The following is a 24,434-nucleotide window of genomic DNA, read 5'->3' as shown; positions in this document are numbered from 1 at the left end:
TCCTGCCTACTATGACATATAAGGGTCTCTGCTATTAATGCTAGCCTGTGTATTACATCTACTTACTGATCAGCTACTGCCTACTATGACATATAAGGGTCTCTGCTATTAACGCTAGCCTGTGTATTACATCTACTTACCGATCAGCTCCTGCCTACTATGACATATAAGGGTCTCTGCTATTAATGCTAGCCTGTGTATTACACTTACTTACCGATCAGCTACTGCCTACTATGACATATAAGGGTCTCTGCTATTAATGCTAGCCTGTGTATTACACCTACTTACCGATCAGCTACTGCCTACTATGACATATAAGGGTCTCTGCTATTAATGCTAGCCTGTGTATTACATCTACTTACCGATCAGCTGCTGCCTACTATGACATATAAGGGTCTCTGCTGTTAATGCTAGCCTGTGTATTACACCTACTTACTGATCAGCTACTGCCTACTATGACATATAAGGGTCTCTGCTGATGAATTACTACTAACACAGTAACATACATTTCTCTCTAACTGGTCTTATAAATGATTCAGTACTTACCCTGTTGGGATATCGCCTACAATATCCACGCCATACGCTGTATTCAGATCGGCACCATATGAAATCCCAGTTGCCACGATTAGCTAAACACAGAGCAGACATTAAGCTCAGCAGATGCAGCATCACAGTAGTTACATGAGACATGTTCTAGCTGTGAACATGCAGAATTATGCACGGATGGGGCGTAATCAATAGAAAATGTTTTCAATTCCGTTCAAATAAGAAATCAACCAACCACAGAGTATGTACAGAAGGTGATTTACAGGTCAACAACCTAATAAGAATTACACACACACATTATATATACACAGTATATATATATATATATATATATATATATATATATATACATACAGCTTATCCTTCTTATTTTACAATAGGGGTACATTATTTGATTAAAGAGCAAGTTCTCGTAAGAGGGCTTCAAATGTAGTTATTTTTTTTATATAATTAGTGATGACGTCCAGTTTCTTGAAGTTTCTTATAGTGACCCAACATACTTCTTTAGGATACGAGGAAGAATCTGAGATGTTAGTGGTTGAAAGGTGCTGGAGAAACAGCAGTAATGTAGCAGTGACGTGCGGTGAGGTCAATGGCTGGGGAGGCACACATGGAGATGGGTCTGAGTGCTGGGAGACTGTCTCGGCCCCTACTCACTGTAACTCTCCCCTCACTACACTAAGCTTCAGTGTCCATTGATTCTCCTACCTGCATCACTGTGTCTTCTCTTGTTGCTGCTGGCTGAGCTCCAATCTCTAAACACTGCAGTGCATTTCACAAGAATCATCCAAGGTGTCTATCAGTGCTCAAGGCATGTCCCCCATACTCAGAGGCATGCCTCTATTAGCTATCTTTCTGTGCAGCTTACTGCCCATGGTGTGGCCCCACCCCCAGCTCTGCAAGCAGTGTCTGGCTATACAAAAGCGAGGCTGAGCCGTTCCTGTCTCATCTCTCATCTCCCTGCATCCCGGGAGTGTTAACTATACAAATGATTGCAATAAACAAAGAAGAGGTTTAGAAGTTATATATATATATTCTTTGTATTATTCTGATAATTTTTATATCAACTCTCATGAGTATGACAGGGGAGACTCTGCCTCCCTTGCCTCCCCTGCCTGCACATCCCTGGAATGCAAGTACCTCGCACCATGGGCCTGATTAAGAATTGTAAATTTTTGCACAGCAGCTACAGTAATGTGGAAAATACTCTCCTGCTGACATCTCAGATCCAATGCCTGCGCTCGAAGACGCAAGAGCAAATCAATGGTCGCAATGTTTGTATCATCTGCCACCTGAGTAAGCCTAAGCTTATCCAGAATGGCCACCTGTTGCCTGCTAGCGAGGCCAGTAAATCTGCGTTGCAAGAAGCAGACACTGGCCTCAGCAAGCCACCGTTTTCTGGATACGCATAAATCGCTGCACCATCCTCAAACCAATGGTTTGCGTACAGCTGCGGTTGAGGGGGGACTGCGCATTTGCAGAACAGGTCCTGTGAGCTCGCACTCAATGCCCCCAAGCCGCAGGCTTCTCCCTAAGAGGAAAGTAATAAAGTAGAGGCCAATTTTATTTGCATTTCACAATTACGTCCAACTCTGAATAAGGAACAAAGATCGAGAGTTTGAATCTCTTGCCCAATTGTCTATGCAAACTATTACAGCTCTGTCCATTCCCGGCCAACTAGTGACAGCGGTTATAGAGAAGCCTTATCTCTCCCTTCCTATCTCTGAATGTGCAATTTTATAGCCTCACCGTAACCAGCTCGATCGGTATCGGCATTCGGATCTTTGATTTGTATTTCTCATTTAGAAACTTCACCACAAACATCACAGCGATGGCGATGAGACCAGTGAGAAGAGACGCAACGTTGGTCTGAGGAATCTTGGCGCAGAGGGTCACAATGGTCTACAGGAGACAAGAAACGTATAATCATCAGTGCACACAGATTGCCCAATGGCCCGGGTTACCTCATACAGTATATATAATACAGGGAACCAGAATCAGATGTACATGACAGGTGTGGGGGGTCTCATTTGTCAACAGGATATTCTGTATACAAAATCAGTTATATGAACAAAACATATTGCGGCAGGTAACACAAGATCAATTACAGTATGTAACAACTGTCTCTCTGGTAATAAAAGGAATGACAAGGGAAGGGCCCTCCGTTTTGTCCACAGCAACGGGAACTCCAAATGAAAAAACAGCGCTCGTAAAGAAAACAAAAGATAACTGCATCTGCCTGAACCGGAAGGGCCGACACACAGAAAGTCATCGAGATAGTGGGCTATTCCATGACTACCGCAAAAATTAAATAAATAAATTCCGCGCACCAGTGTAGGAAGGTGCTAAAATGCTCGAAAAACGCACAGGACACAGAACACCCCATAGGCAAGCATTTGTCTATGCAATATCCGTTGTCCAAGCTAAAAACCCATAAACTGGAATGACTCTGGGTGCAAAGGAAGTAGACGAAAAGCTGACTCAACATCTATCTTAGCCATCAGTGCGCCCGGACCATAACACCTAATGACGTCCAAAGCATCGTCAAAAGACTGGTACACCACCGAGGAAACCTCAACTGGTATGGCATAATTTACTGACGAGCCTGGCGGATAAGACAGATGTTGCATGAGCCCTTATTTTCCTGGAATTTTCTTGGGAACCACTCCCACCGGGGAATTCACAAGATCCCTAATGGGGGTTCTGCAAAAGGCCCAGCAATGCGCCTGCGCTAACCTCGCCAGCCACTTTTTCCCTAAGAATGTGAGGCAATTCAAAGGCAGACTTCAAATTTCTAGGCGAATATGTGTCGACATCCCTGCAAATAGGTAAACGAAAACCAAAACTGAAGCCTTTTAACGAAAATTCTGCGTCCTGCAGAACCGGGTACCAACTCAACCATTTTGCTATCGCTGTGACACGGACAGGGGATGGAACTTTACTTAGCACTTGTGCCTTTTGCTGGCTGTGCAGGCTGCTGCTGGGCACCCCCCTTGAAACACTTGGCAACTGGGTGATTGCCACCACATCGCAAGCAGAGGTGACGAAAACGACATTTTAATGTGGAATTATTAAAGGCGAAGCATTTTCCCCAGACGCCTGCTGTTAGCCCTGACGAACTGAACTAGCTGCTTTGCACGCGTTGTACCCCTCATAGGCAGGACGCGAAGGCTGCGTGACCTCCAGCAATGTATATTTGTGGAAGTAGGAGCATAGCTGAGAATGGAGCTTCCCGGTGATAGCTGCTTGGGGCAGTGATTGCAATAATAAGCTGTACACCCTGTAGAAATTCACTGTAGCACATGTATTCTGTCTATTTTGTAAGTTAAATGCTCAGAATACAGTATATAATACAATCTCCTCTATTGGCTGATAATAATGATTCAAAGGAGATAAAAGCTAGATCTTAGGTGCTATAGATAAATAAAGCAGTGTCAAAGCCATTACCCCTTACTGTCATATAACGCATCACTAAAGCATTCTATTCCCCCAATGATACCTCAATGCCCAGCATAATACTGACACTGTTTGCTGCAACTGTTTTCTACCATTAAGAGGCATAATCAGCACTTAGATCATCTATAAAATACATCATACGAATGTACTGAATGATATAATTCTGGCATATACAGGACCAGCAGACACAGTAAGTAATTATATGTAGAAGTAGGGCCATCCTGTCTGAGCTGAATCTTTTATTTCATGTGCCGGCTCCTTTACAGATCATATGAGCAAGTTGAGGAATCTGGGAGAGGGCAGAAAAAGAAACCATGCTCTGCCCTGGACATAGATGCACAGATTGGTCCCCTTATGTACTGGATGGTGTATTATCCAGTATTAATAATTGATCCAATAGGTGGTCCATATCAGTGCACCCCGTACAGTGCATGTTTTCCAGATCTAGTTGGTGCACAACAATATTCATTACTGGCTTTTTAACTTTTTCTACTGGCTGACACATTTAAAAGATCAACAGGGACTGTAGTGCTAGTTATTTCATTTGTGACACTGAGGGGATCCTAAAAAACATGCAACTTTAGTATTATATGCTATTTCTATTGTAGTCATCATGGTGTGGGCTGAGGGGGGGGGGGGGGTTCAGGCAAGGCACTCATAAACCCCTCCTGCATTTGCCTATGGTACTGGCCATTGCAGCCACAAAGATGATATTGACCAGGGGCATTAAGGACTAAAGGGAAGCACCCCTCCCCCGCACTGGCACACCTTCCACAAAGCTGCTGCAGCCTGAGGGGGGATAGAACTATCAATAGGGGAACCACACCTGCAGCTCCTAATAACATGGGGGCACTGTGGAGCCAGGGACCAGGGTCTGGGGAGGCTCATTACTAGGCAGGACATAGCTACACCCACCCCCAGCAGAACAAGAAATCAGAAAAGACACTGATTGAGGACAGAAAGGAAAAGTAAAAGCAATGATATGAAGTAAATGAAAAGAGACTAAATACAATAAGGAAAAGGAGGAGAGAAGAGGAGAAGAAGGAGGAGAAGCACTAAGAGAGTTTTATTAAGGAAAATGACAACTGACAAAATGCACTTCCCTGTCCTGGAGGAATCTGGAACAAAGAGGCTTTGGCCCACACTTTTATCCCACTATATAATGTTCCTGTTACAAACCCGCCCCTGCTTGCCATAGGCTAACTCCCACAAGTAATTTGCATACATGCCTGCCCCCATCCTAGAGGTTTAAAACACCTCTTTTCTTATGCAATCTTTCGGTTTCTCTGAACAAAACATATTGCGGCAGGTAACACAAGATCAATTACAGTATGTAACAACTGTCTCTCTGGTAATAAAAGAAATCATTTTGTAAAAAAATGTATATATAAAAACATTGTTCTTTAAGACAACTTATATAGTAGGTAAAAAGTAGGTGATATAAAATAGGCATAACATATATAGTAGGTGGTATAAAGTAAGCAGTACGTCTTATATAGTAGTTGGTATAAAGTAGGCAGTATGTCTTATATAGTAGGTGGCATAAAGTAGGCAGTACGTCTTATATAGTAGGTGGTATAAAGTAGGCAGTACGTCTTATATAGTAGGTGGTATAAAGTAGGCAGTACGTCTTATATAGTAGGTGGCATAAAGTAGGCAGTACGTCTTATATAGTAGGTGGTATAAAGTAGGCAGTACGTCTTATGTAGTAGGCGGTATAAAGTAGGCAGTACGTCTTATATAGTAGGCGGTATAAAGTAGGCAGTACGTCTTATATAGTAGGCGGTATAAAGAAGGCAGTACGTCTTATATAGTAGGCGGTATAAAGTAGGCAGTACGTCTTATATAGTAGGCGGTATAAAGTAGGCAGTACGTCTTATATAGTAGGCGGTATAAAGTAGGCAGTACGTCTTATATAGTAGGTGGTATAAAGTAGGCAGTACGTCTTATATAGTAGGTGGTATAAAGTAGGCAGTACGTCTTATATAGTAGGTGGTATAAAGTAGGCAGTACGTCTTATATAGTAGGTGGTATAAAGTAGGCAGTATGTCTTATATAGTAGGTGGTCGGTATTGTGACTGTCAGCATCCTGACTGTCGGAAGCCAACTTCATCCTAGTAGGTAGCATAAAGTAAGTAGTACATCTTATGAAGTAGGTGGTACAAAGTAGATAGTATTATTTACATATTGCACTGTCCTAATACAGATATATTACCTTATACCAGCAAGGAAAGTGGAGGGGAGGAGAGCTGTCCAATCAGGGGTCCCACTCTCACTGGCAGGACAAGGACATACTGTCCTGGGTGGTTAGAAAGAGATCCATACGTTTTCAAGCAGCACATCTTAATGGAACAACATCCATTCTGCAGACAGACAGACAGACAGACACACACACACACACACACAACTTTGAGCCCATTTATACCGCTGTCTATGTCTATATATCTGTCCTGTGGGATGAGCTGGCGGTGTATCATGTTGGATATAAGGAAGGCAGTCTTACATAAATGAGAGACAGAGGCTTGCTTTGCTGAGAGACCTCCACACCCAGAATACTTTTTAGCTGAGACACAGTGACATGAATGGCTGCAGCACTAGTATAGCCCCGAATCAGCGGCTCAGAGAGGTAGGTGACTACAAAGCCAAACTGCACCAGCCCCAACAAGACCTGCAAAGAGAGATACAGAGGTCACTCACATCACTATAACAGGACAGGAGGGGACGCTCACATCATTATAACAGGACAGGAGAGGACTCTCACATCATTATAACAGGACACGAGAGGACTCTCACATCACTATAACAGGACAGGAGGGGACGCTCACATCACTATAACAGGACAGGAGGGGATGCTCACATCACTATAACAGGACAGGACACTCACATCACTATAACAGGACAGGAGGGGACGCTCACATCACTATAACAGGACAGGAGAGGACACTCACATCACTATAACAGGACAGAAGAGGACACTCACATCACTATAACAGAACAGGAGGGGACGCTCACATCACTATAACAGGACAGGAGAGGACGCTCACATCACTATAACAGGACAGGAGAGAACGCTCACATCACTATAACAGGACAGGAGAGGACACTCACATCACTATAACAGGACAGGAGAGGATACTCACATCACTATAACAGGAGGGGACACTCACATCACTATAACAGGACAGGAGAGGACGCTCACATCACTATAACAGGACAGGAGATGATACTCACATTAATATATCAGCAGGACGCTCACATCACTATAACAGGACAGGAAAGGACACTCCCATCACTATAACAGGACAGGAGAGGACGCTCACATCACTATAACAGGACAGGAGGGGACGCTCACATCACTATAACAGCACAGGAGAGGACGCTCACATCACTATAGCAGGACAGGAGAGGACGCTCACATCACTATAACAGGACAGGAGAGGACGTTCACATCAATATAACAGGATAGGTGAGGACACTCACATCACTATGACAGGACACTCACATCACTATAACAGGACAGGACACTCACATCACTATAACAGAACAGGAGGGGACGCTCACATCACTATGACAGGACACTCACATCACTATAACAGGACAGGAGAGGACACTCACATCACTATAAGAACAGGACAGGACACTCACATCACTATGACAGGACACTCACATTACTATAACAGGACAGGAGAGGACACTCACATCACTATAACAGGACAGGAGAGGACACTCACATCACTATAACAGGACAGGAGAGGAGGACACTCACATCACTATAACAGGACAGGAGAGGAGGACACTCACATCACTATAACAGGACAGGAGAGGACACTCACATCACTATAACAGGAAACAGTTTCCATGGAGTTGTTGTAACACTTGGGAGTAGTTTTACTATAATTATATAATGTAAAAGTGGAGGTGTTGGCCATTGCAACCAATTGGATGCAAGTTTTCATTTATCCAGTGCATCCTAGATAATGATAGTTAGCATCTGATTGGTTGGACAATACCACTTTTACTTTTAAGAAGCGTTGGTACATCTACCCCATGATGAAGATTTACCAAAAGCACATGTTTATATGAATCTATATTAAATGTATTTGGAAAGCGAAGGTTCTGTAACTAGTAATGCTAGGACACGCCTCTTACCTGAAAGATGCCAACCAATAGCATTAAGGCTGCTGCCACCTCCACCCTGGCAGCGTCCCTGGCAGTGGTGTCAATCACCGACTCATTTCCTGGGACCATAAATTTCTCCGAGGGCGCCAGCGATTCCGTCACACTTCCGACCATCACCGAGATAACAGCAAAGGTGCCTATAGCGGGAGAGGTAGTTATTGGGCAGAAACAGGTCTCAGCTTGTAAACCAAAAATAGAATTGTTTTTACTTTCCCCATTTACAATCGTGCTGGGACGGTTCTGTTATATTTCAGTGTACAAACTCCAGCAGCATCCAAACGCGGAATAATTAGCAAGTAAGGGGCATCGAGGTCTATGTACTAAGCCTTGGAGAGAGATAAAGTGGAGAAAAAAGCACCAACCAATCAGTTCCTGTCTCTTTACGGACTGTGCTTGAAAAATGACAGGAGCTAATAGGTTGGTACTTCATCTCTTTCAACTGCACGTGCATCTTAGTCACTAAAAAGTAGCATGGCGCATTCATCCTACAGTGTGAGCGCATTTATTAGACTCACGGTCTCAGGAATGTATTGGAAATGTAATCTGTCCTTTCTGGGCGGGAGCTGGGAGGAGCCTTTTCAGATGCGCGGAGACGCACCCTTTTGTGGGTTTGTTAGGTGAGTGTTGTGGGCATAATGCAGAACTGGTTCCAAACTCAGATGCTTAATCGCCTACAATGGAGGCCCATACCCTGACAGAGAGTCTGGGCAAAATTTACTAAGTGGTGGTTTTGGTGGCAGTTTGACGGCGGGTTCTATTCTGTTCTAAACCCCGGCGGTTTGGTGGCAGTTTCACGGCGGGTTCTATTCTGTTCTAAACCCCGGCGGTTTGGTGGCAGTTTCACGGCGGGTTCTATTCTGTTCTAAACCCCGGCGGTTTGGTGGCAGTTTCACGGCAGGTTCTATTCTGTTCTAAACCCCGGGGGTTTGGTGGCGGTTTCACGGCGGGTTCTATTCTGTTCTAAACCCCGGGGGTTTGGTGGCGGTTTCACGACGGGTTCTATTCTGTTCTAAACCCCGGGGGTTTGGTGGCGGTTTTGCAGCTGTTTCTAAATGACAGCTCTGTTCTATTCTATTTTAAATTGTGTTTTGATGGCAGTTTTGCAGCGGTTTTGGCCTCAGTAAATCTGCAGATAGCAAAACCGCCGCCAAACCGCAGTCAAAACACATTTTAGAACAGAATAGAACAGGGCTGTCATTTAGAAACTGCTGCAAAGCCGCCACAAAACCCCCGGGGTTTAGAACAGAATAGAACCTGCCATTAAATCGCCTGGGTTTAGAACCGCCGCTTAGTAAATTTTGCCCTCTACATCTAACAGGGGGCAGGTGTAAGTTTTGGGGGTGCGTACGGTGGTCACATCTACAGATGCACCAAGTGGGATTGAGCGTCTAAAAGGCTTAATTCAGAGATTTGCGTAAATGTTATATTTACGTAAATCTGTTATACTTCTTTCTGCGCTGGAGCCGCACTGCTCATGTACATAAACTGTCAAGGTTATAAATTCTACAATATGTGTGAAAGTTAATTTTGTTTCTTTTCAGCCTATGGTGTAATTATCTTGTACCAGTACAGACTGTTTGCAGAACATATGTTCTACTTACTTCTGCACAGTCTGCAGATATATCTATCAGGTGTGTACCCACCTAAAACTCGCTTCATCTACAGAATCTGAATTCTATTTAAAAAAAAAAAAAAGTCCCGTATTTTGACTAAAATATCTGTATTTTAACATTTCTTCTCAAGTCAGAAACACACTTTACATGACTGGTGATAAGAAATAAGATACCCGCACGGGATCCTTTATCCGGACACCGTACGTACGTACCTACACATACATGATCACTGTGTGCTCCTGCCCTCACTATGAGGAGCACTGCTAAATACTGTCATTTAATAAGGAGGGAAAGATGGGGACACACAGGGGTCATTTTCTAACATATCTCTGGTAGATTAGGCATGGTGCTCCTAATTACATAAATCCATTTTATGGTCCTTCTATTTACCTGCGGAGATGTGCCGTGACGTGCCGAATATTGTGTAGAGGATCACAGGATAGAATGACGAGTATAGGCCAAACACTGGGGGGACACCAGCCAAGAGAGCGTACGCCAAACCTACAGAACATCAGGGTGATACAAGACAGCATTTGTACGTTACAGCTTCATGCTTAGATCATCCGTTAGTTTCCATAAGAGACAGCCGCTTCGGGTTCATTTCAGTTCAGAGGATGAGTTGATTACAGAGGATGCAGTCAGGAAGTCAACGGTTGCAATGCCGACCGCCGGCTTCCCGACTATCAAGTTACTAATGGCCCGATTACAGAAGGTATTTGATATTTTGCCTATTTGTTACACAACATGCTGCCAATTACTTAACACTTTGTTCAGCTCATGATTATACCCATATTGGGCCTGAGAGACAACCAGGATCGGGAATGAATGGTGCGTTCCCACTAGGCGGCAGGATATATGTACGCAAGGAGGTGATCCGTTTTGTGGGCGTGTCACTGTAGAGGTTGCGAACTCAGACACGCAATCACTCATATTGGATGCCATATTCTGTTGGACCATCCGCGTCCAGTATGGGGCTGGTGCACTTTTTGATGATGTGACTGATGGTGGGGTTTGAACTTAGGGCCCGATTCTGACCCGCTCGCGAGCGTAGGACGCTCTCAAGCGGGTCGATGGTGCCCTAATGCGCATGCGCACGACGGAGGGAGCTCCGTCGTGCGCATGCGCGAGACCCAGAGAGCGACAGCCAAGCTGTTGCTCCGGGTCTCGCACCAAAGGGGGCGTGCTGTCGATGGTGACTGGCATGGCTGTCAGACGGAAGCGTTCCCATGGGAACGCCTACCGTCTGGGTCCGGCCCCACTGACATCACTAGTGATGTCAGTGGGAGTGATTTTGGCTCTGATAGAGCCAAAATCACTCCAGGGCTTCCGGCGGCGAGACCCTACCGCAGGGTCTCATCGCAAGCCCGATGGTCGCGATGTTCTTGACCATCGCGACCATCATCATGGACGCTCGCATAAGCTGTGGGTGGTGACCCAACAGCTATGCGAGCGTCCAAGAGACCGCTCCAATTTCAGGTAGGAGGGCCCTGATTCAAAGCGAGCGCTCTCGTCAAAGCGTCCAGCTGTGAATCAGGCCCTTAGATGCACCAAATGGTATTTGGGGACCAATAACCCCTGTCAGTGGGTGTCAGTCCTTGCACATTCAGAGGCGCAACTGTGCACCAGGGAAGGGTTTGAAACTTCTTTTGCAGTAAAAGATGGAAAAGACTGACTCTGCTGCGGCCAACTCAGAATCAGCCCAATTGCGTGTGAGAAAAGTTTTACTTATAGGAGATATTAGTGACCATACAGTACTTAGGGATACATTTAATACAGGGCATCTCCACCTGACTTCAGGCTACTGTAACATGAGTGAGAGTCATTCTTATTAAGTGCATTCTCTATACGCTGAGCTGCCAGCTCGGCTCCTGTATACACTAGTGCATAACAAAAACTTAGGGGTCTAGTTACTAAGCAGTGTTAGGAGACAGAGTGAAAAGTGATAAGGTGCCAGCCAATCAGCTCCTAACTGTCATCTCACAGGCTGTGTTTGAAAAATGACAGTTGGGAGCTGATTGACTGACACCTTATCACTTTTCACTCTGTCTCCTAACACTGCTTAGTAAATAGAGCCCTGTGTGATATTACCAGAACACCTTTAAGGAAACTGGTCCACCGGAACCCAGGGGTGTAAACTAAAGCAACTATATCCCAACTATGAATGTTCCTCTCCAGAGGAGAGATGGCACTGGGTCCATTTGGGCAGATAACCAGGGCTAGCTCAAAACATGTTCGACCAGTGCGGTCGAACAGGGGTGCCACCTAATTGAGGGCGCACCCCTCCCAACATCCTGATTTCAGCGGGATAGTCCCACTTTTCAGGCACTGTCCCGCTGTTCCACCCCTGGGCCGAAGTGTCCAGCGGGAGGTTGGGTGCCCCCACCGCCGCAACCGTGCAGCGATGCCGGACTTCCAGAGTAGCTGAATAGATGCTGCGTGCATGTGTGCGGCATCCATTCAGTGCAGGGCGAGAGCTGGGGGAAGCCCAGCTAGTGCTGGAGTGCTGGGCTCGCTCCCAGCCTGACGTTACACGGGAGGCGTGTCATGCGGGTACGCCTCAAATAAAGTCATTTGGGGGTGTGGCCTATGTTAATCAGACCACGCCCTCATTTATGGGGGCGAATAATACCAATCCTGCGCAGGGCACAGCTACCCCGGGAGCCAGCCCTGCAGGTTACATTCCTCTCTAATGTGGCTCTCAGGGGGAGATGTATCAAATCTTAAAGAGAGAAAAAGTGGATGGATATACAGTACCAACCAATCAGCTCCTAAGGCTAGTTTTACACACAATGGTATTGTCCGGACGTTAAAAAAAAAAAAGTGGATCAGTCACTTTCACAAGCAATCGTTTCGTGCCGCTTGTAATGTTATTGCCGTGTGTTTTCAATCTCTTTTCAATCTTTAACACTGAAGACCGTGGACAGCAGCCGTCCTTGGTCAGTGGTAATCACGGCTGTAACACCGCGACCGTGCCGTGTTCATGCCGCATTCGTGCAGTGTGAAAGCCCTGATGTATTTGTAACTTCCACTGAAATTAAACAACGGAGAAAAAAAGTCAGATTTTTTTGCCAGACAGACAAAAGCGTTGTATGTGTATAATAATAGCCCTAACTGTCAATTCTCAAACACAGTCTGTAAAGTGACAGTTAGGAGCTGATTGGTTGGTACTTTAATCTTGATCCACTTTATCTTTCTCTCTAAGGTTTGATACATCTCCCCCTGTGTCGGTTAAACAAATGGAGACATATAGATCGGTAATCATCCAACAGCACTTTACAGACACAAATTATTATTGCTCATAACATTTTTTTCTCATCATGTTTCTTTTAGGGCAGAAAATACTGTGCATCGATATAGCGCCAATTCCCCGATATCATCGATGATATTGGCTTGTTTGTGGTCAGATATATATGTATACTCACTAAACAGAGTTCAAGCATCTTAGATATTTCATTAATCACCTTGTGGGAGCTGAATGATGCCAACGCTTAGCCCGGAAATGAGGTCTCCCAGAAGCCATTCTTTCACTGGATAATGTGGCAGCCAATTTAAGATCGGAATAAATTTCAGCAGCAGGGATTTGGCAATTGTCCCAGAACATCTGGAACACAAAGCAACACTGGAGGCTCGCTGATGGTTAATAGGAATATTTATAGCTGCCTCTGCGGAATACACACATCCAGCAGCAGTATTACAACAGCAGGCAGCAATGAGCACAGCTCCTGGGTATTGACACAGTTCTGTTAGTTAAGAGAAAACTGCTTGTGGCACTGTACGTGTATTCCGCAAGGTCCACACAGACATGTATACACACATTGTATTATCGGGTGTGATATAAATGTAATGGACACATACATTATTAGAAGCCGCACATTACATTGTAATAAAGAACTTTTTTTGTAATTATATTTATATATATATATATATATATATATGTACAGTATATGCATGCACACATCCGTATATATCCATTTATCACAGTAAAGTTATGTATTTTTCACATTTGGCAAATATTTAATAGCAGAAATTGAAAATGGAAGCAAGGTAAAAAAAAAAACCTAAAAAACAAAAACAAAATCTTTCCAATTCCTCACCGCATAAAGGACCTGATTCAGAGCCGGACGCTAAGCTGCGCTCACTCGCATCAAAAAGGGGCCGGGTATTTTAATAGCACAATCGTGCGGCAAGGCATAAGGACGCCCTCTATGTCTTAGCGAGCGGCAGCTGTGCGATTGCAAAATAGTGTAATGCCGCACCCTTGCCGCCCGCAGCTAACGTCATCTCCAGGAAGTGTTTAAAACCATCGGGAACATGGAGAGCCAACGGAAGCACTCGCAGTGCTTGTGGGAGCTCTACCCTACCGCAAGCAATGCGAGTGCTTCAAGTAAAATTACACCTGCTGCCTCGTCATATGACGCACACCTATGACGCACCTTTGCTAATTATGGACGCCCATTAAATGCCGTTTTGACGGTCAGACATGCCTGCGTTCACAGCACCACTCCCCCATTCACAAGCACCTTTCCCTGTTACCACCCTCAAACAGCGCTGTCACTCAAAGTAGCGTCCAGTCTGTGTACTACGAGCGCACGATTCCCGATCACAGAGAATGGCTTGCACACGCGCATTGCGAATTATACGCATGCGCAGACAGGCAAATGTCGGTCAGTGTGAGCGGCGGCAGCTTAGCGAGCAGGTCTGAATGAGCTCCATAGTTCGTGATTCAGTACAGATCACAATGGCGATCGCAGCTATGAATTCACACGGAACGCAGCTGATAAAATATGCAAATGCCTGCCAAAGCTCAGCCGACATAAAGACACTCACTGCTGCTTTCTCACATCCGTCCAATGCCGGTCTTCCGTGTAAACATCGGTACCATCGGCCAGCCACGCAGCATTTACAGAAGGCCTGACCAGCAGCAGACACTGCAAGTCTCCTCGCACGCAGAGGGCTCGCGATGGCTAATTTATGCATGCCCAAGAAATGGCGTTCCAACGTACAGGCAAGCCTGCATTCTTCTAACCACTCCCCCCAAATGCTGGCAGACTGTCCCTCACTCTGCGATGGATTCCTCTGTGCGTCCGCAATCGCAATGTGATCCCTGCGCACGTGCATTGTGGCTTATACGCATGCGCGATGGCAAACAGACGCTTCATAGTTGCACTTGCGATCGGTCCTGAATCAGGCCTATAGTACATTAGTTTACAGTGCTGAAGAGACATCTGCCTGATTTCACCTAAAGCGAGGGACCAGCAACTCCACAACCCACATGGGGCCTGATTCAGAGCCGCTCGTAAGCGGCCGCTCGTTCGCTACGAGCGATGTTTGCCCAACTGCGCATGCGTACGGATCGTTATACGCATGCGCGAACCAGTCAGTGCGGTCGAAATTCATGTGCTCGCAAAATAGCGAATGCCTGATAATATGAGTGACTGGAGTAGGCGTATGTGGGTGGTAACGGGGGAAGGTGCTTGAAAACGGGGAGTGGAGATCCGAACGCAGGCGTGCTTAAAGGTCAAAACGGACGTTTTATGGGTGTGCATAATTAAAACAGCAGCGTCATTGACCACGTCACTGGGTTATTTTATAGCCAGAACTGCTCGCAAGATTGTGGTAGCAAAAACCAACCCCAAGAATAGCGAGCAGCTCATACCCTGGTCGATGTACTCGATTAATCTAATAAATAGCGGACATGACGTAGGATGCGAGCGGCCAGGGGGCGTATTTTTTAAAAAAACGACAGCAAGTTTTGTTCGCTCGTTCAGACCTAGAGGCGTGAACAGACCGCAAAGAGCGAACGGTTGATTTGAATAGCCACCCCTATTTTCTGGACGAGCGAGCCCATGGACTCCAACATTCACTCTGTAGTCCAAACGGTTATAATAAATGGCTGAAAAACTCTGATAAACTGCCCCGGAATTTGTCACTTCTCTCCTTACCTAAATCTCCTCCTCGCTCCAGTTAATAACAGACGCAGGCCGGCATCTTGGGACCTGGGAGCAATGTCCTCCAGCTCAGCTTCACTCAAGGCGATCTTCCGGTCTGCATGATCAGAGCTGGGGCGGTCAGCCATTTTGTAAGACAGCACAGTCTGCTCACCCTTTTAAAAAAGAAATAAAAGTCTTAAAAAAATTCAAAAGATTTTATTAAAATCTTTAATTTTTTTTTTTTTTGGGGGGGAGATAAATAATTCAAAGTAAAACTTTTTTTTGAAAGTTGTTTCTACAATTATGAATTTTAATAAATAACTAAAATAAATCAGACTATTATTTTTTTATAGTTGAACTATAGTTACAAAATTGAAAGCTATTGTAGTTATCAAACCGGCGGACGGCGTGCGCCAGTCTGAATCCCGACGTTGAAAGTCTGACACAGGACTTAAGATAGGCGTCTAAAATACCAATACCTAACTTAATCCCGACGCCGAATCCAGAAGGATGCCAGCCCGAACGAGGTAAGTCCGAGGCGCCCTTAGCTGTTAGCCGCGAGAAGGGGGGAGGGGGGGGGTTAGGTTGGATTAGGTTTAGGTACGAAGGGGGGAGGCTTAGGCACTAACGGGGAGAGTTAGGGTGCGGGGTGGGTAGGGTTTGGGTTAGGCTACAAGAAGGGATGGTTAGGGGGAAAGAAGGGGGAAGGGTTAGTATACCAACCATCAGGATGCTGCTGTCTGTATTTTGACAGGAAACATCCCGGCAGCTGACATTACATTCTCGTTCCGTTTTTAAAACCAAGCAAAGAGATAGCTATACATACATACATACACGTGAAGGAGAGTAAACGGACTTGCATCTGTTTTTATAGTCTGGCAGCTCTCTGGTGCTTCTCCTGTAATGAGAGCATAGAAAATTAGCTAATACTAGAAGTGCTTTGTGCTGTTCTGTTTTTCATACGTGTTTTCTGTAAACAGATACAGGAGAGTTTGTTTTGGGTGTCATAATTTACTGGGCTATCATTGTTTCTCAATCATTTCATGGGGGGCACTGGAGACTTTGGTGTAAAAAGAAAAAAAAATTTAAGTTTAGGCTCCTCCCCCTCTGTCCTCCCCCTTTGGCCAAATTGTCCTTTCAGTTTAAATTAGGGATAATTAGGGTATGAAGCCCATCGGCTGTGTTATTAGTATCAAGACGCAGTCGCTGTGTGGAAAAAGACGCAGTCGCCACTGTATTAGCGTCCTAACGGGCCTAAAGTGTACGACAGCGCTTTGTATAGGGCTGGCTTCAGGAACTTTATTCTTTTATTACATGTATTATCTATTGTCTGGACAACTTTTACTGCCATTCCCCAGCAAGGTGAGAAGCTTTGTCTGGCTTCTCTGTCTATCAGCGTCCTGTCTCTGCCGCAGAAGCATCTGTAAGGGACCCTGCCACTACTGTCACAGGTTACTGCCTGGTATACCTGAGATGCTGCTGCCATCATGCATGACAGGCTCTGACCACATATGAGATGCCTGGTGCAGGGTTAGGGTTAGTATTAGTACTCTCGGCTCTGATCGGATCTGAGAGAAGTACCAGTTATGGTCAGCCAACAGCAACATAGGAGGCAGGCTTCAATCCTGGTGAAAATAGGTCAGTAGCAGGACACCAAATAGGTTATCCCTGCTATGAAGGTCAGGGGTCAAACCTTACAGCAGCTTCCATGCTGTACAGAGACCAGGAGTGAGATGCTATGTTGGTGCACATCTAACATTTTGACTCCTCCCTCAGGCACTGCTAGCCATTTAAAGAATGTATCTTCATTCTGTCAATGGATCCTGGAACCCACTTCCAAATCTAGGACTCAGAAAAATAAGTTTCTATCGGTTGCACAAACCTGGGAAAAATCCTATTTGGATATACTGTATTGTCACAAATACAGCCATGGCCAAAAGTTTTGAGAATGACAAAAGCATTGGTTTTCACAAAGTTTGCTGCCTCAGTGTTTTTAGACCTACAGTATTTGTCAGATGTTACTATGGAATACGGAAGTAAAATTACAAAGCAATTCATAAGTGTCAAAGGCTTTTATTGACAATTACATTAAGTTTGTGCAAAGAGTCAATATTTGTATTGTTGAACCTTCTTTTTCAAGACCCCTGCAATTCGCCCTGGCATGCTGTCAATCAACTTCTGGGCCACATACTGACTGATGGCCGCCTATTCTTGCCTAATCAATGCTTGGAGTTTGTCAGAATTTGTGGGTTTTTGTTTGTCCACCCGCCTCTTGAGGATTGACCACAAGTTTTCAATGGGATTAAGGTCTGGGGAGTTTCCTGGACATGGACCGAAAATTTTGATGCTTTGTTCCCCGAGCCACTTCGTTATCACTTTTGCCTTATGGCAAGGTGCTCCATCATGCTGGAAAAGGCATTGTTCATCACCAAACTGTTCTTGGATGGTTGGGAGAAGTTGCCTTTGGAGGATGTTTTGGTCCATTCTTTATTCACCATTCTTTATTCCTCCATGTAGAGAACAACTCGATTAATATTGTTGGTGTGGACACACTAGTTCACGCAGTTAAAATAGTTAATTGATATCACAGACAGTGAACAGCCAGAGGCTCCTGACACTCCCCTTTTCAAAAGGAAGAAGAAAGTCTGTTTTGTTTCATTCATCTCTTCGGTTAGATGATTTGTTAATGGAATGTGGTCAAATCCTACTAAACCCGACAAAATGGTATCATTGAGAATGGTTGTGAGCAACAAGGAAAACAAGGAATGTATCAATAGTTCTCAAGGATGCATACCTCCATGGTCTCATCAGGGAGGGTCACCAAAAAATCCTCAAATGTGCCATAAGATCTTATTTCCAATTCCAGGTCACAACATTAGGACTCTCCGCAGTAGCAAGGGTGTTTATACAATTCATGGTAGTTATAAATGTAACCCCCTACTAGACGTCAGCTCCACTTAACAACAGAGATATTGGCGTCTCATGGACAGATAATAAGTATTGAAATCCAACCCCATATCCACTCATAAATTGCTTGGATCAAAAAAGCAAAGAGTGTTCCTGTCAACGCAATAAAATCAGCCTTTAATGAACTTGCTAAAATCCATGTTGAAAAGGAAGTGGGTGTTGGTGCACTTATGCATGCACATTTTGGACAAGATGGTATCAACTTTAGAATTGGTACAGTTTACCAATTCCACTCAAGGTTGTTCCAGATGGGGATCCTTGCCAAGTGGAACAGGTCTCACCTGCAGTTGAATATCCAGTGCATCAGCCTCTCACTTCAGGTTCGGCTCTTAACTACGGTACAACAGAAAAATCTTAAGCATAATGTCAGCTGTAAATGTAGAGCTCTCACCCAGGTTGCTTTAGCCACGAGGCCTCCCTTCCAATATGGGATCACTTTACAGGGACATTTTCTCTGGGATTTTTTCACTGCTGTGCTCTCTTACGTGTACACATATTTACTTGGGACACTCTTAATTAGAAGCCCCTCTAGCCATGTTGCTACCCTTCGGCGACCACCACCCTCACTATGAGGGCTCTTCTGAGGGGGCTATCAAACATGGACCTTTCATACATAACATGGAGACGCTCACTCTCACAACATTGGTGTCTCTTCCCGTTCTTTCCTCACAGGTGGTCTATCACTGACTTTCCACTGTGGCAACCAGAAGTCCTCCACTGGTCCTCTGCTTGGGTCACACTGTGCAAGAGCTCTCTTCACTGTACAGATAGAATGAATCTTCTCCTCTAAACTTTTACTGAAGACTCCATCCCTCCTCTTTATGGTTATGAGTGCTTCTCACAAGGCCCCAAGTCTTAATGGGCTTCCGCTCTTCTTGATCACAATTGGTGCAATTCACAGAGACACCCATGCTTATCAGGGCCCTCCACTGCTCTCTATAATCATTGCAGCTTCTGGCAGCCAGTATACACCCACACCTGCCCCCAAGAATGCCAGGATCCTGGACCTTCCTCCTACTCCAATGTCCCAGGTCCAGCTAAGATGGCTGACTCTCCATGTTCTTTGAAAGACTTGGGTCCTCACGTCGGCTCCCTACGTCTTGCTGTTTCATGTCATACTAATAGCTCATCCCATCAACAGCAACTGGACAAATCACCATCACTGCACACTCCTGTGAGGGTAATGTGGATGCTGACATCATCAGCCAGTGACCAGCGTCATTCCCTACCATCCAAGTGGGCATAGAGAAGAAATATAACCTTGTGGTGAGCGTAGCGAGCCAAAGAACCCGAAGCGTGGTGAGCACAGCGAGCCCACGAGGGGACACCATTCTTCTTTAGGTGGGGACAACTTTCTTCTTTAGGTGGCCTTAATGCGCATGGAACTGCACTTCCGCCCTCACTGACGTCACTTCCAGGTCCCTAGCATGAAGGGGAAATAAGCTCTACCCTCCTGCGAGGTCCATGCCTCTCCTCTCACTTGTGCTATCTGATCTCCTGCCTCTGTCACTGGGAATTGGGCTTAAAACTCTGGACAGGGTGTTTTTTGACATAATATTTATAATTACAGGACTCTATTGCTGCATGATGACAAAACATATGCCTTCGCCCCCATCTCCTCCCACCTCTGCCGAGCCCGTCCCCCAATGCCGACCTTGTTGCCTCCTCCCGGAGGAGGCAGCTAAAAGGTTGGCAAGTACGTGGCACAGCACTACTCACAGTTATGCATACACACACTTTCTAGCATGGAGCGGAGCTTGAGCGGATACAGGTCACCATCTGGTGACTATATACGGGTAACAGCGCAGGTTGTAAGCGGTACCACCTGCTGTAACAGGATGTATCAAGTAGGGTCTCTCTGGAGCTTGTTAGGACACGTACGTTTCCCACTTCAACACGCCAACCCACGACAACACAGTAATGAAACACAAGATGAAGCTGGGCATGGGCAGAACTACAGATAGCGATCATAGCGGTCATCTTGGTTAGGGATTGAAGCAGGCTTGCCTACCCTCTCGATTTGGCCGGGAGCCTCCCGATTTTCGGGTGCCGCTCCCGGCCCCCCGGAAAGGCAGGCAAGCCTCCCGGAAGCTTGAGACCCTCCCCACCTCCCCCCTGACAAAAACGGAAACCCCCGCGCAGAATCGTGTCATCGTGGCCCCGCCCCCTGCTTCACAATGCTGAAAATAACAGCATTGTGAAGAGGGGGCGGAGTCACGATGACGCGATCATGCGTCCCTGCCCCCATCCCCGCCCCCAGTGTGCCACCAAATGGCCGCCCCCACCCCCGGCTCTGCCCCCAATGGCCGGCCCCGCCCCCTGCTATTAGCCGACAATCAGCTCCCTCCCGGAAGGCTGGAGCTGATTGTCGGCAAGTATGGATTGAAGCTATTAGAACAGTGATTTCCAACCTTTTTAACTGAGCACACTACAAAAAATTTTAAAATTGCCAAGGCACACTATGCGGCTATGCGGTGTGCGTGATCAATGAAAAAAAACATGAACATTGGCTCCCACATAAACTATACCCACATACATTGGCCTCCACGGGAATAAAACACACTACATTGGCCTCCACAGGAATAAAACACACATACATTAGCCTCAACAGGAATAAAACACACTACATTGGCCTCCACAGGAATAAAACACATACATTGGCCTCCACAGGAATAAAACACACTACATTGGCCTCCACAGGAATAAAACACACATACATTAGCCTCAACAGGAATAAAACACACTACATTGGCCTCCACAGGAATAAAACACATACATTGGCCTCCACAGGAATAAAACACACTACTTTGGCCTCCACAGGAATAAAACACACTACATTGGCCTCCACAGGAATAAAACACTCTACATTGGCCTCCACAGGAATAAAACACACTACATTGGCCTCCACAGGAATAAAACACACTACATTGGCCTCCACAGGAATCAAACACACATACATTGGCCTCCTCAGGAATAAAACACACTACATTTGCCTCCTCAGGAATAAAGCACACATACATTGGCCTCCACAGGAATAAAACACACTACATTGGCTTCCACAGGAATAAAACACATACATTGGCCTCCACAGGAATAAAACACATACATTGGCTTCCACAGGAATAAAACATACATTGGCCTCCACAGGAATAAAACACATACATTGGCCTCCTCAGGAATAAAACACACTACATTTGCCTCCTCAGGAATAAAGCACACATACATTGGCCTCCACAGGAATAAAACACACTACATTGGCTTCCACAGGAATAAAACACATACATTGGCCTCCACAGGAATAAAACACATACATTGGCTTCCACATGAATAAAACATACAATGGCCTCCACAGGAATAAAACACATACATTGGCCTCCACAGGAATAAAACACACTACATTGGCCTCCACAGGAATAAAACACACTACATTGGCCTCCACAGGTATAAAACACACTACATTGGCCTCCACAGGTATAAAACACACATACATTGGCCTCCACAGGAATAAAACACACTACATTGGCCTCCACAGGAATAAAACAGACTACATTGACCTCTTCAGGAATAAAACACACTACATTGGCCTCTTCAGGAATAAAACACACTACAGTGCAAGTGCGCTGAGCTGACTGCCACGTCACACTTGACAACCGCTACGGCACAGTGGTTGAAAAACGCTGTATTAGAATGTAAGCTCTCACGAGCAGGGCCCTCTTCCCTCATGTTCTTTTCCTTCCCTCACTTAAGCTGCATACACTCTCAACGATTTAGTAAATGAACGATTTTAGTAAACGATTTTCGTTAATTCTTTTCAAGGGAAAAATGACCGAAAATCGTTTACTAAAATCGTTCATTTATTAAATGTAATGAAGGATTTTTTTGAACTACAAATGATTTTTGCATATTCCCTTAATGAAAATCGTTGAGTTGGTCAGTCTGACTGAACTACAAACGTGAACGCGCATGAACGATAATCGTTCATCGTTTTAACTCAGAAAGTGAACGATTTTTTCAACGATTGAATGATATCGTTATCGATAATCATTCAAAAAAATCGTTGTGTGTGTATGCACCTTTTCTGTATTCCTTCATCTATTCCATACTCCCTACAATGGCAACTAGCCCTGTGTAATTCATGAGTGACCCGGTTTAAAGGCACAGTATGATAAGTCTAACTCTACAGGGATGTTATGGTAAACAGTATTATGGTTCTACTCAAGCATCTGTGTTAAAGTATGTATTATGGCCACTTGAAGTAGTATTAAATCCTCTGCATTCTTAATGGGCCTTTTAAACATGTTAGTTTGCATAGGAGAGTGCTGCTGCACCAAATTATATACTGAATCCCGGGAAGGTAGACAAGTCTCCCTCAAGCTGCTGACCCCTCCTGTCCCAACCTGCGATCAGTGAGAATCCCCAGGAAGCGGGGCCCTATGACGCGATTCATGCCGAATCGAGTCATTTTGGCCCCGCCCCCTGCTTCACAATGCCAGGATTATCGGCATTGTGTAGTGGGGGCGGGGCCAAAATTATGCACGTGTGAGGCCACGCCCCCCGCTCTGCCCACAATACCCGGCCACGCCCCCCGATTTTGACGATCTGGCTGCCCCCCTCCCAGAAGGGGCAGCCAGAATGCCGGCATGTCTGATATACACACACACCCATATATATACAGTATACACACACACCCACATATATATATAGGCTTACCATATCATCCCTTTAAACAAGGGACACTCATGGATTACACAGGTTCTGTGGCCAATTAAAATTAGGTGAAATTCAGGCTTGGAGTTAGCCAGCCACAGAACCTGTATAATTCATAAGTGTCCCAGTTCAAAGGGATAGTATGGTGTATATATAGATATATATAGCATGAATGAGTTATTGAGTGGCTCAGTGATTTGTAACATAACAATGTCACCTACACACATAAATAGATCACATAAAAGCACCGCAGACCTACCTGTACTATGGCAGACCTACCTGTACTATGGCAGGCCCAGCAGGACGAATCTGCTTTATAATCCCTGATCCTGGGAATAGGCTGCGCGTGGCCCTGTTCGTCTCACAATCATTTCCTTTGCGGTGTTTACATGTAAAGGGACTTTGCTTTATGATCTTGTACATATCACACTAGTCTAACTGATGATTTATAAAATGAGACAAAATATTAACTACTATAGCACTAGGCGGCCAATAACAGTATCTGCAATCAGCGCACACTCTGTACCCTCTGCAACATCAGTGAATTCATTTTTTTTTTTTAAATGAAAGTAATATTTTGTGAAGTCAGCAGTATGAGACTGATTCATGTTTCTTACACAGCTAAATCGGACAATCTTAATGCAGCTGGGTCTCCTGAAATGTAGGCAACAGAGCAGCTGTTATTGCACAAGCCCGTGGCAATTAGTGGCATATCATTAGAGCCAGGCATCTGAGACAGGTGATAGTCAAAGTACCCGACACACCTTCTGCAAGTTCTGTGTCTCTCCAGGGTGCAAGGTGAGCAATATAATCTGCTGTTCAGGTTACTCTTCCTGGCCCTGATTCAGAGTATGACTTATATGTGATTTGTGGCTATTTTTGGCAAAAGTTGCATTTTTCTTAATGCGCAAGCCTGACACAATATAAGTCATGTTTTCAGTCATACATGGGCCTGCGAATGTACAACTAAGGGATCAGGCCATGAATGGGCACGCAGAACTGGCCGATGTATAGCAAGGGCATGGTGTGGGCGATG

The 24,434-nt window shown here is 45.2% G+C and overlaps 1 protein-coding gene across 4 annotated transcripts in view; it reads right to left on the bottom strand.

Annotated features, from left to right (window-relative positions):
* The window catches only part of LOC148480701 (solute carrier family 26 member 6-like), a 53,284-nt gene extending 29,273 nt beyond the window's left edge, over window positions 1-24,011 (bottom strand). Inside the window, exons 1-9 of one of the 4 annotated variants that reach the window (XM_088453988.1) lie at window positions 23,678-24,011; window positions 16,559-16,622; window positions 15,737-15,897; window positions 13,256-13,395; window positions 10,185-10,295; window positions 8,152-8,318; window positions 6,506-6,670; window positions 2,296-2,448; window positions 547-629 (exon numbers count right to left, since the gene is read on the bottom strand). In XM_088453988.1, coding sequence (XP_088310114.1) covers window positions 547-629; window positions 2,296-2,448; window positions 6,506-6,670; window positions 8,152-8,318; window positions 10,185-10,295; window positions 13,256-13,395; window positions 15,737-15,870 — 953 coding nt within the window. In that variant the 5' untranslated portion in view covers window positions 15,871-15,897; window positions 16,559-16,622; window positions 23,678-24,011. Of the gene's footprint in view, window positions 1-546; window positions 630-2,295; window positions 2,449-6,505; window positions 6,671-8,151; window positions 8,319-10,184; window positions 10,296-13,255; window positions 13,396-15,736; window positions 15,898-16,558; window positions 16,623-21,347; window positions 21,385-22,764; window positions 22,784-23,088; window positions 23,122-23,677 lie in introns of those variants that run through there. The other 3 variants (XM_088453989.1, XM_088453990.1, XM_088453987.1) reach the window with 3 other exon arrangements.
* Between the last annotated feature and the right edge of the window lie 423 nt (window positions 24,012-24,434).

The sequence above is a fragment of the Taudactylus pleione genome, unplaced genomic scaffold (genome assembly GCF_031769625.1).
Source record: "Taudactylus pleione unplaced genomic scaffold, aTauple2 ptg000607l, whole genome shotgun sequence".
Classification (NCBI taxonomy): domain Eukaryota; kingdom Metazoa; phylum Chordata; class Amphibia; order Anura; family Myobatrachidae; genus Taudactylus; species Taudactylus pleione.
Note: the sequence above shows the minus strand (reverse complement) of the source record. Positions and strands in the feature narration are given on the sequence as shown.